The sequence below is a fragment of the Salvia hispanica genome, chromosome 1 (genome assembly GCF_029641045.1).
Source record: "Salvia hispanica isolate PSC_SH4W2 chromosome 1, Shi_PSC_v1, whole genome shotgun sequence".
NCBI lineage: Eukaryota > Viridiplantae > Streptophyta > Magnoliopsida > Lamiales > Lamiaceae > Salvia > Salvia hispanica.
This window is the reverse complement of record NC_142692.1, coordinates 66,690,017-66,707,780: the sequence shown is the minus strand read 5'-3', so window position 1 is coordinate 66,707,780 and position 17,764 is coordinate 66,690,017. Positions and strand designations below refer to the sequence as shown.

The 17,764-nt window shown below is 36.4% G+C and overlaps 2 protein-coding genes, 1 long non-coding RNA gene and 4 other non-coding genes across 8 annotated transcripts; 6 read left to right on the top strand and 1 right to left on the bottom strand.

The window, feature by feature from the left end:
- Positions 1 to 5,013: 5,013 nt before the first annotated feature.
- LOC148934438 (uncharacterized) lies at positions 5,014 to 7,137 on the top strand. The gene is made up of 2 exons (XR_016130546.1): positions 5,014 to 5,199; positions 6,883 to 7,137. It is a non-coding gene; the product is annotated as an uncharacterized LOC148934438 (long non-coding RNA).
- LOC125185809 (small nucleolar RNA U3) lies at positions 5,438 to 5,657 on the top strand. Its single transcript, XR_007170305.2, has one exon. It is a non-coding gene; the product is annotated as a small nucleolar RNA U3 (small nucleolar RNA).
- On the top strand, positions 6,198 to 6,391 carry LOC148934440 (U2 spliceosomal RNA). Its single transcript, XR_016134766.1, has one exon. It is a non-coding gene; the product is annotated as a U2 spliceosomal RNA (small nuclear RNA).
- Positions 6,914 to 7,133, top strand: LOC148934439 (small nucleolar RNA U3). Its single transcript, XR_016134780.1, has one exon. It is a non-coding gene; the product is annotated as a small nucleolar RNA U3 (small nucleolar RNA).
- Positions 7,138 to 7,468: 331 nt separating the features above from the next.
- On the top strand, positions 7,469 to 7,664 carry LOC125185835 (U2 spliceosomal RNA). The gene has a single exon (XR_007170324.2). It is a non-coding gene; the product is annotated as a U2 spliceosomal RNA (small nuclear RNA).
- A 2,038-nt stretch (positions 7,665 to 9,702) lies between these two features.
- KP1 (kinesin-like protein 1) lies at positions 9,703 to 17,692 on the top strand. Of its 2 annotated transcripts, XM_089056469.1 has the most exons (18): positions 9,704 to 9,927; positions 10,162 to 10,288; positions 12,766 to 12,929; positions 13,001 to 13,132; positions 13,203 to 13,559; positions 13,778 to 13,846; positions 13,957 to 14,181; positions 14,300 to 14,381; positions 14,552 to 14,647; positions 14,725 to 14,904; positions 15,004 to 15,110; positions 15,243 to 15,423; positions 15,528 to 15,690; positions 15,775 to 16,028; positions 16,117 to 16,280; positions 16,357 to 16,527; positions 16,661 to 17,304; positions 17,384 to 17,692. In XM_089056469.1, exons 2-18 carry the CDS (start codon positions 10,189 to 10,191, stop codon positions 17,511 to 17,513), a joined length of 3,219 nt encoding a protein of 1,072 aa, XP_088912595.1. In that variant the 5' UTR covers positions 9,704 to 9,927; positions 10,162 to 10,188; the 3' UTR covers positions 17,514 to 17,692. The 2 variants fall into 2 exon arrangements, with proteins under 2 accessions (XP_088912599.1, XP_088912595.1); XM_089056473.1 differs by lacking the exon at positions 13,778 to 13,846 and having other exon boundaries at positions 9,703 to 9,927.
- Positions 10,477 to 11,017, bottom strand: LOC125222453 (histone H4). Its single transcript, XM_048125075.2, has one exon. It carries the CDS (start codon positions 10,968 to 10,970, stop codon positions 10,659 to 10,661), a length of 312 nt encoding a protein of 103 aa, XP_047981032.1. The 5' UTR covers positions 10,971 to 11,017; the 3' UTR covers positions 10,477 to 10,658.
- Positions 17,693 to 17,764: the final 72 nt, after the last annotated feature.

Below are 17,764 nucleotides of genomic sequence, written 5' to 3'. Positions count from 1 at the left end.
CTCAACTCGCCGCCCCTCTTCAACGAGAAGTGTCAGGGCATCGGTCTAGCCGTCTCATTTGTGGCCAACGGCAACCGGCATGATATGGGCTACTACTTGGCGGATGGGATATACCCTAGGTGGCCTGTCTTTGTGAAGACGATCAGGCACGCGGCGGATGACAAGAAGGCCTACTTTGCGGAACGGCAGGAGTCGGCGCGCAAGGATGTGGAGCGCGCATTTGGTGTGCTCCAGTCTCGATGGGCGGCAATTAAGGGTCCAACTGTCAAATGCATTGCGGATATAATGTACGCCTGCATTATCATGCACAACATGATCGTCGAAGACGAAGACGTACAACTGACTAGTTGGGCCAATGACGATACTGATGCAGCCGGTCCAAGCCACAGCATGGCCACCCCCAACGTACGAAGGGGGGTACCTCACGATGAAGCCGACCGTCTCCAGGCACATGCCGACATGCGTCAAGTTGATGCTCATATTCAACTCCAAAAGGATATAATTGAAGAGTTGTGGTCACGGAAGACTGCACGGCGATAGTTTTCTTTATTATGTAATTTTTTTTAAATGAATGTACTTTTTTTAAATGAAATTAATGAATTTTCCCTTAAATGTCTCGTAAATTTAATTCCGTAATTTATCCTAAATTTAATTCCGTAAATATAGTTGTTTTTTAATTATTTTTATTGCGGTTAGCCTGTGACTGGCCTTAGGCTAGCCTATTCGATTAAAATGATGATGTGGCAGGTAGATTTTTAGTGCTGATGACGTGGCAGGGAGAGAGAGTGGTTAGCCTGTGGCTGACCTATTGCCATTGGAGATGCTCTTCACTTTTACCATTTTTGGTAGTGGACCTCATATTCCACTAACTCATTCTCACTCATATTTTATTATAAAACTAATATATAAAAGTAGAACTCACATGCCACTAACTTTTTCAACCCACTTTCTACTACATTTCTTAAAACCCGTGCCGGGTCAAATAGTGACAAATTATGGGGGACGGAGGGAGTATTAATTAAGGTCCACATTTAATTTAAGTTAATGGATACTTTGTCGTTCTTACGATAATTGTCACTTTTTTCCATTTTAGTTCATTCCACGTTAATTATCACACCTCATTTTTATCATAAATAGTAAATGGATCTCACATTCTGCTAACTCACTTCAATCACATTTTATTATAAAACCAATATAAAAAATATACCCCACATTCCATAACTTTTCCAATCAATATTTTTTTACATTTCTTAAAACTCGTGTCCATAATAAGAGTGACAATTATTATGGGACGGAGGGAGTATTTTAGTTAAATACTTCCTCCGTCCACTCAAAATGTCTACATTCTTGAATGGTATGGAATTTTAAAAGGAATTGTTAGGTGTGGTAAGTAAAGAGAAAAAGATGATTGAATATTTTACTCTCTTCGTCCCACAATAAGAGTCATATTTCACTTTAACCATAAATAGTTAGTAGACCCTACATTCCACCAACTTATTTCACTCACGTTATAATATAAAACTAATATTTATATGTGTGTGACTCGTATTCCACTAACTCATTCAACTCACTTTTCTTTATATTTCTTAAAACTCGTGTCATAACTAAATAGGACTCATATTCTAGGACAAAGAGAGTAATAAGGAGAGAATTGCGAGAGAGATTTATTTTCAAATATAGAAATTGGATATCTTGAGTAGGACAAATTAAAAAGGAAAAGTGGACATCTTGAATAAGACAAATGGTATACTAAATACTTCATCCATCAGTGAATAAGAGTCTCATTTCTTTCCGGCACCGATATTAAGAAGTATTAAGAGCATTAGCAATGGGGACCGATCCGAATGAGCGCCCCCCCTCCTCTCGGCTCCCATTGTGGAGAGGGAGCCGATGGCCACACCCTTCCGCCTCCACCCGAAGGCCGCTGCATCGCCCCAACCGATAGACTTATCGGCCATCATCGGCCTCCATTGCGAGGTCGTTGGGCTGATGAAGTGCTGATATCAATTATTATTTTTAATTCATCTCATCTACCCACTATATTTACCTCATTCCGCAATTCACCTGCACCCCTATTCAATTTTAGTGTTTTACTTCTCTCTAACAAAATAAATTCCAATGAGTCCACTAATTCAGGCGATGGGAACCAGTTTGCCGGCCAAGGAGGTCAGTTTTCGAACTTGCTTGTCGAGGTGGACGAGCCCGAACCCGAGTCCGATTGATGCGTGTATATGTTGTTTTCTATGTTTTTTTTATCTATCTTTATCTTGTTTTTTATTTGTTTAGTGAAATATATAAAAATAGCGATGACGTGGAAATGAGATGGGCTCCCATTGCAAGGAGATATGCTATGAGATGAGTATACTGACGTGACGGGAAAAAATGGAGATAGACCTGACATGGACTCCGGAAATAGGCTACCATTGCTAATGCCCTAAGAAAAAAAGATGAAAGAAAGTTAATGGAATATGAATTTCCATTTATATTTATTAATTTTAAATGATACGTGAGTCAAAATGAATTAGTGAAATATGAAGTTTCTTTATCATTTATGAAACTATGAATTGGGACTCCTATTCGTGAACGAAGAAAATATGATGCCAGTATTACTCGCTCTTTGATCGGTGTGGACTATTAATACACATCTATAGTCTCCATTACACATCTTGAATTGACGGATAAAATTTATGATAAACAAAACAGAATGGTTTGTGATATTGACGATAAGATTATCCACTAATATTAAAACTAGTAAAATATAACTGTATTTCACAATTATTAATATTCTACGTCGAATTGATGATTTTGACTATGATTATGTTGTAAATTCGTATATGTAGTTAATTATTATGGGCATGCTTGTTAGGATTCTGTTGAGAAATTAATTTGATTTGTTTTAATTTTAAATTCCAATATTTATTACTCCACATTAATCAAAGAATTCCAAAAACATAGGCCATATTTGGCTACTAGGATTCTATTTGAAAAAATAATCCGATTTCTTAAATTTTAAATTCCTTTGTTTGTTTCGATTTTTAATCAACCTGGGAAAGTAATTAAAATCCCGAAAACAAGGAAAGTTAGATATTCTTTTTCTCAGTTTTAGGATTCTTACATATTTAAATGCAATATATTATTATTATTATTATTATTATTATTATTATTATTATTATTATTATTATTATTATTATTATTATTATTATTATTATTATCATTATCATCATTATTATTATTATTATTAATCATAATATTTTAAAAATAATAATTAATCAATAAAATCATAATGAAATTTTAAATTATAAAATTTATTTAATTATAATATTTGTAAATATAATAATAATAATTATTATTATTATATGATTATAATATTCCATGTAACAATAGTTATAATTGTATTATTATATATAATAACTAATCAATAATATCATAATGAAAGTTTTTTTTTATCTTTTTCGATTTAATTAATAGAAACGAAAACTACACGTGGAAAATTTTAGACCACTATATTTCTAAAATCTTATAGTCTTAAATTAGTTGTAGTTAGTAATTAGAGAGTGAGTTAGCATTTGATTACTCCCCTTTAACACTTAACTAGTATCACCCACGTGCGATGCACGACCCATTTATTTTATTTAAACTTATTTTATACTGTAAAATGATTTTACAAATTCATAAAAATATTATTGTATGAAATCTGAAATCATAAATATATATAATAAAAAACAATTATTATAAAATATAAAATCAGACATAGAAAAAAAATAACACATATACCGAATGAGAAACAATATTATTATTTCAAGTTCTAAAATCACAAATTTATACAATAGCAATTTATTGTACCAATAACTTAAACATGAAATACAATTGATAACAATGAAACAAAAACTAATTATAAAGACAAATATCTTACAACAGAAACCCGACATTTTCACGAACAGTGAGAGAATCAAAAAGTGATGCACTCTGAAAAACCTGTTACATTGGGCAGTAGATTCAAGAAATGTCTAGATTAGAATCACTGAAATAATTGAGGAGGTGCAAACAATGTTATCTCACCAAGCCAATTCTTAGGCCAGATAGTTCCTCATCATTGATCAACCCGTGCCGTCTTCTCCCGCGAATCAATACCTCAGTACCCTAGTTGTTCATAATTAATGAGAGTCCACAAGAAGACAGTCAATCCCAATCTAAATTAGCTTATATCAATAATAATAATATCAGATAATGTACAACATAATACCAAATGAAAGGAACGAACTTGGAAGAATCAAGATTACCTTGTCTGGAGCAAGAAGCCCGGCCATAATCTTCAAGATGGTTGACTTGTACGTCCACATACATATTTAAATTGATCTCTTCATAATTTGACAACTATATAAATTCTAAAAATAATAGGTTAGTGGGTAAGTGACAATTAATATCATTAGTGGATAGTTAATCATGAAAAAAATGAAGAGTCATAGTATTAATATTTCATTTAGGTTACACAATATTTAAATTTAATAATATAGTAAGTATATTAGAAAAATCTTTTTATATTATCAATGCCACTCATGTAATTATTCCCAAAACTCTCCTTTTATATATTTATAGATAGATTATAGATATTATAGTTAATAGTATGTATTATTATTATGGTCATACTTATAAATGTAGTAATATTTAAAAAACTCTTAATGTAATTATTAGAACTATAAACCATAATTATAAAATAGCCCATTTAATAACACTCTTAAGATTCAAGTGCATCATTTTTTTTAATTTGTCACCCTCATAAAATTTTCTATTATTTTAATGAACAATAGGGTAAAATTGTATGACCAAATATGAAAAATTCTAAATATGACTCTAAAATTGGAACGGACTTTTATGGTAAAATGTGACTCTAAAACTGGGACGGAGGGAGTAATATGTAGGCATAGTAGATCAAATTTGAACTTTATTACAATAGTAAATAAATTAAAATTATCTAATTTGTCAAAAATGACTTTTCATCTCCGTCATCTCATCTCTCTCTCTCTCTCTCATTCACTTTTTATGATAATTGGGAATCGAACAAATAGCAAAATGGAAGCCATGTCTGTCTCCCCCTCTTCCTCTCCATAAATCACCATCACTTCTTCCTTCAATTTACTGACGATGTGAGACCATCACCGCCGCCTCCGTCCAGCTACTCGCCGCTGTCACCTTACTGAGGTTTAAATTCACATATGCTTTTAGTTTTATTCTCTTCAATAATTCTCACTTTCACTTTTAATTGCATCACTGGACACTGAATGTGGTAAATCTGCTGGCTTCTTCTTCTGTAACATACTGTTAACGATATGAAGCTGAAAAAGTAATTTTGGCACTAAACCTTGATTTTTAGTGTCCCACATCGAAGTTCTACTGAATATAAAACAGGTATATAGTGTGATGGCTTGGTGAAGTTGTCACGACCTTACTTGAACAGGATCTGTTCTATAGGCTCGTACCTCTGTATCCTTGATTTCTAAGGAGACAGGAAACCACGTCTGGTGGATGAACTGTGGCTGCCTGGCTAGAGCGTGATTAACAGCCCCACGGGTCAGGTCTCTGGCTCGTTGTGCAGTAGATGATCGTTCTTGGCTCGACTCCGGTCCAGTTAGGATGGCCGGGCAGCTGTCTGACAGACTGTAAACTTTTTTTTGAAAAATTGTTTTTTCAACTTTTGATTAGGTGGTGCATCATTTGAATACAATGCTATAATTTAGATTCTGTTCCATATTTCCGGTTGGATATCCAAATAAGAGGTAATTCTAATGGCAAATTAGGATGCATTTTTGCCATAGTTATGTTATATTAATGTTTTGGAGTCATACTACTAAATGTAAGATGCTAAATATTGGTGAAGACTATACTCGAGTGTTGGGGCAACAAAGGAAGAGAAGCTGGTTATAAGCTTGTTTTCTTCTTCTACACTACAGTATTTGAGTTGGTTCTTACACATTATTATGGCTGCCCCGGTTTTGAAGTATCCAGGACATTGAGGCTTCCTAGTGGTGTAATAATACATGGTTAATTCTCCCAATAAATTTGGCATATTGAGCTGAACACGTAGATAACTTAACTCACAGAATAAGTGTTTTAAATGTATCATTCAGAAAATTGGATTGTTACACAAGTACTACTTGATGGAGAAAGAGTTACCCGTGCCTGTAATGGCAAGGACTGTCCCTGCTACCTCCCTTTTGGCTAAGATAAAGTGTAGTATCTGTTCTTATCAGTTTAATATCTGATATGTGGACCATCGGTTCACACGATATTAAATTTATTTTTTGAGGGGGAAAATCCGTCAAAGTAGCTTGCTACTTGGGTTTTCATGTGTCGCCTTTGTGTTGCATTATTGCATAGGCCAGGCACACCCTACCAATTTTAGTTTAAATATGAATATACATGTATCTATTTGCTAGTCTGCTCCGAGAGCAGTGGTGACAATGTTGGAGTTATATTCACAACATATAAAAGGAAGGAAGCAAAAACATAAAGGTTCGATCCTTGTGAAAATTATTAACTGAAAAATTGAAATAAATAAATGAGAGAATTGTTAATAATTAGTGTTTTGTTTGAAAGTAGTATAAAAATGAGTAGTGCTAATAATTTTAATTAATTTATTAAAGGTAAATAAGGGAATAATAAATTAATTAATTAATTAGTGTTTATTCTATCACCTCCACATTCCACATCTTTCTGTCATACCAATGAATTAATTAAATGTGTTGGGTGGTTTGAGCGTGGTTGCAATCTTACCATTTATCTGAAACTCTTTCCACTCCGGTTAAATCCTTCAAATGACACTAACACCGTGACTTTGATTATTGATTGTTGTCCCACATCGAATTCCTATTGAATAAATGACAGGTACATAAATTGATGGCTTCATGAAGCAAGCACGACCTTACTTGAACAGGATCTGTTCTATAGGCTCGTACCTTTGTATCCTTGATTTCTAAGGAGACAGGAAACCATGTCTGGTGGATGAACCATGGCTGCCTGGCTAGAGCGTGATTAACAGCTCCTCGGGTCAGGTTTCTGGCTCGTGGTGCAGTAGATGATCGTTCTTGGCTGGACTCCGGTCCAGTTAGGATGGCCGGGCAGCTGTCTGACAGACTCAAATCTTTTTGTTTTTGATTTATTGAAGCAGCTAATAAGTAATGATAGTTATGACATTTGATAACAGTTGTGAGTTTGTGTGGGAAAGGAGGTGTACATGGAGGAGGAGTTTGGGGGTTGTTGGAGTTAATGTGTTCCTTGGACATGTTTGTGCTGCACCGATGCAAGAAATGAAACAACCTTGTGCTTGTTTTCTTATTGTAGATGAATGCATGTTTGAGTTGTCTAATCTAACCATCACTATTGCTATTTTATTCCCACATCGAATATGCTATAGAGGAAGGAAGTGCAGACCATGTTAGTACAAAATCATGGGTCAGTCTTTGGAGAACTCATACCTTTCTCGGCCTTTTGGCTAAGATCAAGTGTAGTATCTGTTCTTATCAGTTTAATATCTGATATGTGAGTCATCGACTCACACGATATTAAATTTATTTTTTTAGGGGGAAGACCCATCAAAGTAGCTTGCTACTTGGGTTTTCATGTGTCGCCTTTGCGTTGCACTATTGCATTGATCAGGCACACCCCACCAATTTTAGTTTCAATATTTGTTTTAATGAATTTATTGGGCTTATTGTAGCAAATTTTATGGCATCAAGACTTTATTGGGCTCGCGTATCAAATTTTGACAAAGACCAAGGATTCATATTCAGACCTCTATTTTTCCCTTTATGATTCCCGGGTCTAACCATTCTTAAACGTCTTTCAAATTTTTGACGATTTATCCACTAAACCGAAGCTTCGATTAATAATACAACCTAAATCCTTCCAAAATATTTTGCACTAGACCGTGGTCATTAGTATCAAATTATGTTATAAACATAAAATTTGTTTACACCTTTTTTTAGGACTATTTGAATGTCATTTTCTTATTCAAAACATATTTTGAATAAGTTTAAACTTTAATTTCTTTAGATTGTGAAGTATTATGTCAACTTTAGAAAAATTGAGTCGAAATTGAGATCGATGATGTGTAGAAAGTGAAAATATAGTAACTAGATATACTGTCTAGTGACAATTTAAATGGCCACATTAAAAAATTAATTTCTAGTCAATAGAGTGGCTTTCCTTCATTAATTCATCTTTTTGGCTTTGTTTTGATTAGATTTATAATAGCTTAATTTCTTAAATTAAGTGCAATTAAACACTGAATATCGTGGTCTAAATAGATTGAGACTTTATTTGCATAGTCAAATAAAATATTGAATATATTACGCATGACATATATTATATACTAGTAGTAAAATAAAAACAAAAATCTAAACTGTTGCTCTTATCATTTTTTGTGTAGAGAAGTTTTCTTTCCTTTTGCGTTTAAAGTCAGTTTATATGTACGTATAGTAAAGTTATTATGATACACAATAACAATTGTATTAATTCGTAAAGGGGTGCATTAATCAATTGGAAAACCACGCTCACACACACCACTAGTCACTAGATCCAATTAACATAGATTATTCAAGGACCACTAAGCCAAAACATCATGATGATCGCAAGAGTGCTCCTCCATCATCATCATTATCATAAATAATTTATCTCTTCGATTTAATTTTGTTAAACGACCTCGAACAAGGCTCGAGTCGAGGCCCGTCTGCAGCCATCCGATGTACTCAAATCGTAGTCGTCGGGATTCATTTTTGAGACGATGAGAGAGAATAATTGGAGAAATTGAAGAGATGTGAAATTGGAGTGTGTGAAATGGTAGAGAATTGTAGTGTTTAAATAAGAAAATTTTTTGAAAAAAAACAAAAAAAAAACAAAACAAAACGCGTGAGCATCGTCCAACCCATCGTCCGTGTCGTCCACAATGGCGGACGATGCGACAGACGATGGGGTATTCTCTGCGCATTGTCCGTCGCATCATCCCCACCATTTCGGATGCCCTTAAAAGCAGCTAATTCAGTAACAAAAAAACATGTAATTAATTAAAAGACAAGTGTAGTAGATCAGCTGGCCTGCCCCTTGATTAGTTCTCAATTAAGCATAGAAGAATGGTATATTTGGAGGCCCACCATCATCAAATTTGTAATGACAAAAGCTTATAAAAGCATATCAAATAATAGATCTTGCCGCCCAGTCCAACGTTCCACAACACTCCCACTTCTCGCCACGTGGAATAACTAAAAAAGATTCACCCCATTTTATACTTTATTTATAAATTTGACTTTTTTCACAATGTATTTATAGGAGTAATGGATATGTTAAATTATTATTTATGATTGATAAAATTATTTTTTTAAGTAAACGCCCCTTTAATATAATTCTAGTAATTAAAGTCCATATAATAATTGAAATCTGATTATCACATTCCTTCTTATTCACAATTTCGATTTGACTCGCGATCTAATACTAAATTTGAACAGAAATTGCATACATATGCCATATATCAAATTCATTATTCATACGACTAAAATATTTAGAGAATTTTGACAATGAATCCAAAATTCATATACTACTAAAATATTTATACTACGGTGGCCCCGTTCCAAAAAGCGGAGACAACGGGACATTTTATTTTTTCACGGCCTTCTTAAATAAAATAAAATAAAAATAATCATCGCTACCTCCTTTTCCTTTTCTTCTTCGATTGAGTGAAAATTTGCTCATATTCTCTCCACTGCATTTATTGAATCTCTCCCCAATTCTTCACATCACAATTCACGACATCTCCATCAATTCACCGCTTCACAATTCAACAATAAGTTCAAATCTCACTAATGATCTTATCCTCCCATTCTCTCGGAACCACCTGATCGCCGGAATTCGCTCAACCTCATCGCCGCCGGCAACCAGGTATCATCATTTCCGTTTTATTTAATTATGAATTTCCAAACTCGATGAGGATTTCTGCATTTTCGCAGTCGGCTTTGTTATTGTTGTTAACGATGAATAATAGGATAAGGAGTAGTAATTTATTCGTTTTTTTCAAAATTTGAAAGAGTCAGTGAAGTTGTTTAATTTAATTATTTATTGTGCCTGCCTGCATGAATTGAGATGATTTCTGAATTCTGAGCCTTTGTCGTGTAGTGTAATTGGTAGTGTGAAGAGATCAAAATGCCACAAGAGAGCTACCACAATTCCATATACAGCTCTCCCAACAAGAACGAAATCATCAGCGATCGCGGATTAGCATCCAGAAAAGCCGAAGAAGCAGGTATGCTTTCAATTTCATGATTTCATAAAAAAAAAAAGTAAAAACCAACAAAAAGAAGCTCATCTGTTGCAACAAGTCAAAAGCAGTGGTCACAAACCAAAATTCAACAATTCAATTTCAAAAGTGAAATTGAATTGTAAATTTAAAGTAGTGGTGGACCTCATCTGCTAATCAAACCAAAATTCGCCTTTTAAGCGTACCAGAATTATTGCATTTCACACACCACTCTTCAATTGATGAAATCAAAATTTGAATTGTTCCGAAATCGGATCTGCTAAACCAACAATTGGAACGACGAATCTGAATAATTCGAGAAAAAACCTAATCTACAAAGAATTGAGAACGATTTCCCCAAATCGCAAAACCCTAGCTAGCCTCCGAAGCCGTAGAGAGTGCGTCCCTGGCGCTTGAGCGCGTAGACGACGTCCATGGCGGTGACGGTCTTGCGGCGGGCGTGCTCGGTGTAGGTGACGGCGTCGCGGATGATGTTCTCGAGGAATATCTTGAGGACGGTGCGGGTCTCCTCGTAGATGAGGCCGCTGATGCGCTTGACGCCACCGCGGCGGGCGAGGCGGCGGATCGCCGGCTTCGTTATGCCCTGGATGTTATCCCTCAGCACCTTCCTGTGCCGCTTGGCTCCTCCCTTTCCCAATCCCTTGCCTCCTTTTCCTCTTCCTGACATTTTTCCCCAAATTGATTTGTCGATGCGTGTTGCTGCTGTATTCGATTGAGAGTATTTTGCGAATTAATATACGATCGAGGTGATGAGGATGTCTATCTCAGCCGCTCGATTTTGTCAGGAATCTACGGCTGTAAATTTCGATCCGAGCCGTACTTACACTAATCATGTTTTAACTGTAGATGAGATTTTAATCAACGCTCAAAAATACAGTAGCTGTTAAATTTCAGGTGTACGGAGCGGATATTTGGTTAGCTGTTTTACCCTGAAAATTCGGTATTTAAAATTTGACTTGGCGCGCTACCCAAATTAAGTGATAATTAGTTCCGTAACAAGATGTTTATTTTTGCTCATTTAATAAAACTATAAAACCATGTTTATTTCTTTTTACAACTTACTCTACCACATATATATTATAATCATTTTATATTACTCCTACAATAACTATAGTGACATACAGTATTATTTTCATTTTTAATACCATTAACACTAATCTTTATTACTCCCTCCGTCCCGGATAATTCGTCCCAGTTTTCCATTTCGGCCCGTCCCATATAATTTGTCCTATTTCACTTTTACCATTTTTGGTAGTGGACCCCATATTCCACTAACTCATTCCTACTCACATTTTATTATAAAACTACTCCCTCCGTCCCGCTTAAGATGACGCGTTTTCCTTTTTAGTTTGTCTCAACCAAGATGACACATTTCCTTATTTGGAAACTTTCTCTCTCTAATTAATACACTCAACTACTTTTTCTCACCCCTATTAAAATATTCACCTTTCTTTCTCTCTCTATTTTAATACTTCTACCCACCTTTTCTCTCTCCAATTAAACACATTAACCAATTACTCCTAAAACCCCGTGCCGGCTAAGGAATGTGTCATCTTAGCCGGGACGGAGGAAGTAATATATAAAGGTAGGACCCACATTCCACTGACTTTTCCAACCCACTTTTCTTTACAATTCTTAAAACTCGTGCCCGGTCAAAGTGACCTGAATTATCCGGGACGAAGGGAGTATATTTTAATAAAGTTACACATACATATTATTATACGTGCCTAAAGTTGGGACCGAAGCTATTTGATGTTCGATTTGTAATTTTTGTAAGCTTATAATTATACTCCCTCCGTCCCAGATAATTTGTCTCATTTTTCCATTTCGGTCCGTCCCACATAATTTGTCTCATTTCACTTTTTATCATTTTTGGTAGTGGACCCCATATTCCACTGACTCATTCATACTCACAATTTATTATAAAACTAATATATAAAAGTATGATCCACATTCCACTAACTTTTTCAACTCACTTTTCATTACATTTCTTAAAACTCGTGCCCGGTCAAAATGAGACGAATTATCCGGGACGGAGGGAGTATACCTAGAATAGATCATGCCAATTTTTCATGCATAATGTGACAGATAAAATTAAGATTTTTTTTCCTACAGAATAAACTATTCACAAATATCGTTAAATATTCTAGACATATTAATTTATACATGTCCAACAATATTATGCTACATGAGTGACATCATGTGATTTGGATAAACTACGAATTTGTTGAACTGAAAAACGTGACACCTTCTCGAAATACTGTCAGTTTCACACAGTAAATTTACAGTGTAAAGACATTATCCCAACTAGAATGACAGTATATAACTGCATAACCTTATACCAAGAAAAAAGATCATGAAAAAAAGTAAAATGACAATGAAGAAGAAGAACGTGATTATAGTTGAATCAAAACTGGGAAGGAGAAATATAATATGATCGGTGTGCAAACGCATAATTTCAGCATCAAGGAGATACCAGGCAGTGCAATGGCTGCAGCAGATGGATCAGGTAGCGTCGGAGGTTCTCCCAACACAGCCAACGGAGGAGGAATTCTGTTTGGCTCTCCGCAACGGACTCATCCTCTGCAACGTCCTCAACAAAGTCAATCCCGGCGCCGTTCACAAGGTAATAACTCCCCCCACCCTCTCTCTTACTATCAATCCTCAATCATCCACCTCATTGGAACAATTGTGTAGGTGGTCGAGAATCCGGTGCTTGACCTTCAGGCCGCTCAGTCCGCCATTCAGTATTTCGAGAACATGAGGAATTTTCTCGCTGCAGTCGCCAAAATGAAGCTCCTCACTTTTGGTGCTTCTGATCTTGAAAAGGTTTGCTCCTTTTTTTATTCTGTTTCACACTTTACGCGATGAATATGCTAAATGCTATGTTTGTTTACAGGGAGGCTCATCAGGCAAAGTAGTGGACTGCATTCTCTGTTTGAAAGGATATTACGAATGGAAGCAATCTGGGGGTATTGGTGTGTGGAAATACGGTGGAACAGTGAGAATTACGTCGCTTGTGAAGGAATCACCTTCCTCGGTAGTCAGCAGCGAGAGTGCGGATGAATCAGTAGATGATTCTGAATCCTCACAGTATGAGCAGTTAATGGAGCTCCTTCACTTGTCAACTGACTCACATGAGGATTCCAGGGCGGCCAATATTCTCACTTTCATCTTCGATCATTTCGCTCTCGGCCTTCTGCAGTCGTGCCTGGCTGAAACCAACGGATTTGATGATTCGCTTTCGAGTTCAATGGTAGGTAAGATTATACTCTGTAATGTGTATGTATGGCTAGTTGTGATTGTGTGAAGTAGCTAAATAGTAATATTCTCAGAATAGTGGTATCCGAAAACTTACTACTTAGGTTCTTAGCATCCAAACAACACGATTCCTTAATCTAGCCAGCTGCAATATTCTTAGTTTATGAATCATCTTCAATTGTTCTGATTTTGGGACATATTACATATATGTAGGTCATTGATGTTGTGCTTAGGAAAGTTGTTAAGGATTTCTCGGCATTGATGGTCTCCCAAGGCAATCAGGTTTTGGCCGTTATACTAAATATTTACGAGTTTAACGTGTTGGCTGGCTGCAAATTCAACCCAGTATTAGCAACCTAGTTAGCTAATCATTAATTTAATTTTTCTTGCAGCTTGGCTTGTTCTTAAAGAAAGTCTTGAGTAGTGATGGCGGCTCTCTGTCGAAGACCCAACTGCGGGAAGTTATATCAAAGTATCTAACAAGAAGGACAAGTTTTGTATCACAAGATATTTCTAACTTCTGTATATGTGGTGGAAGAAAGGACGGAGCACAGCCTAGGAACACGAAGCCTCATGTTGGCGTAGAGCTTCTCGATATTCAGCAAAAACAGTTAGAGGTATTAGTCGTGAGACCTTTTACGCCACAAATATGCCTTGGTTGGGATCAAATTGTGATGCAATATAGCTCTGAATATGGCCCTCACCTATTCTCCTGTAATCTAAACTTGTTGTCAGGAACTTAAAGCTCTTTTTAAGGAAACAAAACGAGAAATGAACGAAGCTCAGTTCGGATGGGAGAAAGAAATAGAAAGCTTGGGTGAGATTCACACAGAGATTCAGCATTGTCTTTTCTTCTTCTGCTTCTGGTTTTGAATGTGTCCGACTCTCTATATTAAGAATTTATTTTTGAATATTGAATTAGAAGTCGGGGCAGATCCATGTAGCAACAACTTGTTCTGTGTGTTAATTTATAGCACTTTTTTACAGGTCAACATGTGAAGAGTTTAGAAGTAGCTGCTTCTTCATATCATACAGTTTTGGAAGAAAACCGTGTTCTCTATAATCAAGTTCAAGATCTAAAAGGTGATCCTTAATGCTCAAGAACATTTGAGTGATTTGTTTGGAGAAGAATGTAATTTAACGGAGTACATTCGTCACAGGTTCCATTAGAGTCTACTGTAGAGTTAGACCATTCCTCTCGGGAGACGGTAATGAGCAATCGACGGTTGATTATATTGGAGACAATGGAAGTATAATGATTGTGAATCCTGTTAAGCTGGGTAAAGATGCAAGAAAAGTGTTTACGTTTAATAAGGTTTATGGGACAACCGTGACACAACGTAAGTCTTTTGATTTTCGTATTGGCTTTGCATATTGCATCATTGAACTTAGAGATTTGAAAATCAAAGTTGAAAACTGGTGTTGTTTCGATTTTGCAGAGCATATATATGCAGATACACAGGCATTCGTCCGATCTGTTATGGATGGTTTTAATGTTTGTATTTTTGCATACGGTCAGACTGGCTCTGGAAAGACATATACCATGGTATGTTGCAGTATCGCGATATGCCTTTTTGAAAAATTTTATTTGGCTGTGCATAGAAGAATGTATTTACATGTTACAAGAGATCTTTTAAACATGATAAATGAGTGAATAATATGAAGTTAATATCCACAGAGTGGCCCTGACTTGACAACAGAGGAAACATGGGGAGTGAATTACCGTGCCCTTCGGGACCTGTTTGAATTTTCGAAGGCCAGAATGGACCTCGTTGAATACGAGGTAGGAGTCCAAATGGTTGAGATATACAATGAACAAGTGAGAGATTTGTTGGTCTCTGATGGAAGCAATAGAAGATATCCTTGCCAATTGTCTGTCTGTGTTCTTTAATTATGAAATATTTATCCTTATGATATGCATTCATTACATTATATTGTGTGTGTTCCTTAATTACCAATACATTAGAGATTCGAAACAATTCTCAGCTCAACGGTCTAAATGTACCCGATGCAAGTCTTGTTCCCGTCAAATGTACACAAGATGTTTTGGATTTAATGAGAATCGGACAGAGAAATCGTGCTGTGGGTGCCACAGCTTTGAACGTGCGCAGTAGCCGGTCTCATAGGTATTCTTTCCCCAAGGAAGTGTAAATTTTTTATTGTGACTTTTGATCTATACGTGGTCTCCAATCGCCTTTTTTTTGCTTCAGTATTTTGACAGTTCATGTTCGAGGAAAAGAGCTAGTCTCTGGTTCGATGCTAAGGGGTTGCCTTCACTTGGTAGATCTCGCGGGAAGTGAGAGGGTTGATAAATCGGAAGCTGTTGGCGAGAGATTGAAGGAAGCTCAGCATATTAACAAATCTCTTTCTGCTCTCGGAGATGTCATTGCTGCTCTTGCACAAAAAAGTTCCCATGTCCCTTACCGGAATAGCAAACTAACTCAAGTCTTACAAGATTCCCTAGGTAATTTATGTCAATGATCTTCACTCTACTACATAGTTAGTTATCGAGTCTCTTTGTCTTGATCGTGTTATTCTCATCTTTTCGACAGGAGGACATGCTAAGACGCTGATGTTCGTGCATATAAACCCGGAGGTTAATGCTCTAGGGGAGACAATCAGCACGTTGAAATTTGCTGAAAGAGTTGCCACAATAAACCTTGGGGCAGCTCAATCCAACAAAGAAACCGGTGAAATTAAAGAATTCAAGGATGAGGTTCGTATCTCCTGATCAACTGCTCGTACAATCTCATTTAACCGTGTGTTCTTACCATCTCTTCGTGTATATTAAGATCTCAAACCTCAAGCTGGTATTGGAGAGGAAGGAAGCGGAACTAGAGCAGTTGAAAAATCGTACAAATGTTAGAGGTGGAGCATCACCTCTTCGCTTACCTAAATCAAACAGCAGTGCCTCTTTGAAGGCTGAGACCAGTCAGCAGCAATTTGATAGTCACAACACCGAGGTAACATCAAAGTATTTTATTGACTCGTAAATAACTGACATGTTCGTACCTCAAAACGAAATTCCTCACTTTCAGATTTCCTAATATCTGTCTCATTAGTATCTCATCTCATCTTTTTATGTTAAATTGTCAGTTGAGAAGTTGTTCCACCGGTAAACAGAGAAGATCTCGATTGCCTTCCAAATTTACGGACAAGGATTGTGGCGAAGATAGACCAGTAGGCTCGATAAAGCCTAGATCTCCGTCTCCCCCAAGTAGGAGATCGATATCCACTGATAGAGCAGCTGTCATGAAATCTAGAACAAAGACCAACGCCCTTGACAACCCACCAGTCCTAAAAGCTCCATTTCCCGCAAGTCTTTCAGTTAATAAATCTGTTGCCAATGTCCCTTCATTCATACCAGGTATGGTGATCACACAAGAACCATATCTACCTAGTGGTTTAAACCGACTCCAAAGAGTCACACTACAAAGGGTTCCAGAAAACGAAGACGAACTGTTTAAGCAAGCACTAAGTATACGCCACGGTGGAATCAGAAAACCTAAACAAGAGGGTAAGGTGAAGACGACTAAGCAGCAAGCATCCGCTAAAGTTCACACATCAATGCTGCTCTCTGATGTGGCCACAGGTAAAATGCAAGAGACCGGAAAGTCTGATTTGTCAGAGCCTGAAAACGAGAACGGTCCCTTTGGGCTGACAAGATGTGCTAGTGTTGCCACTGGCTCGAACAAGCTACACAGGAGCTTGTCGAGGAACTCTCAAAACGTAGAGCCAAGGTATGTAAGATGTTCATTGCTTGCTCATTTCAGCATCATTATGATCTTGTTGACATGGTTTACTCTCATTGTTGTACAGTGAAATAAGTCGGACAACGGATCCTTCGTTGGGAGGGGGGTACCGGGATGGAAAAGAAGCCGGGCAGCATTCATCTGTGCCTCAATTACGAAGGAGTAAATCGACTACCCTAGGAAGGTTTATGATTTGATTGTGAAAAACTCTTGAGCATGTATTCTTTTTCTTTTCTTCTTCTTTTTTTACTTGAAGTTTTGATATGTATCGATGTGCATATTTATGGAAGTTGTTGATTTTGACAGTTTTCTCTTTGTGAGAAATGAGATGTAACACAGATTTGAGAAACAGAGAATGCCAACTATTTTTAGTCCATACTACAGTTATCATCATTCTCACCATCATTTGATTGTTCGTCATATTTGATGAGTAATCATATTATTGTAA

Excerpts from the sequence above, each read along its gene's own strand:
- KP1 (XM_089056469.1), top strand. The coding sequence starts at position 10,189 with ATGCCACAAGAGAGCTACCACAATTCCATATACAGCTCTCCCAACAAG. Across the intron at positions 13,847-13,956 it reads TGGTCTCCCAAGGCAATCAG|CTTGGCTTGTTCTTAAAGAA; the intron begins GTTTTGGCCGTT and ends TTTTTCTTGCAG. Across the intron at positions 16,029-16,116 it reads AGTCTTACAAGATTCCCTAG|GAGGACATGCTAAGACGCTG; the intron begins GTAATTTATGTC and ends TCTTTTCGACAG.
- LOC125222453 (XM_048125075.2), bottom strand. The coding sequence starts at position 10,970 with ATGTCAGGAAGAGGAAAAGGAGGCAAGGGATTGGGAAAGGGAGGAGCC.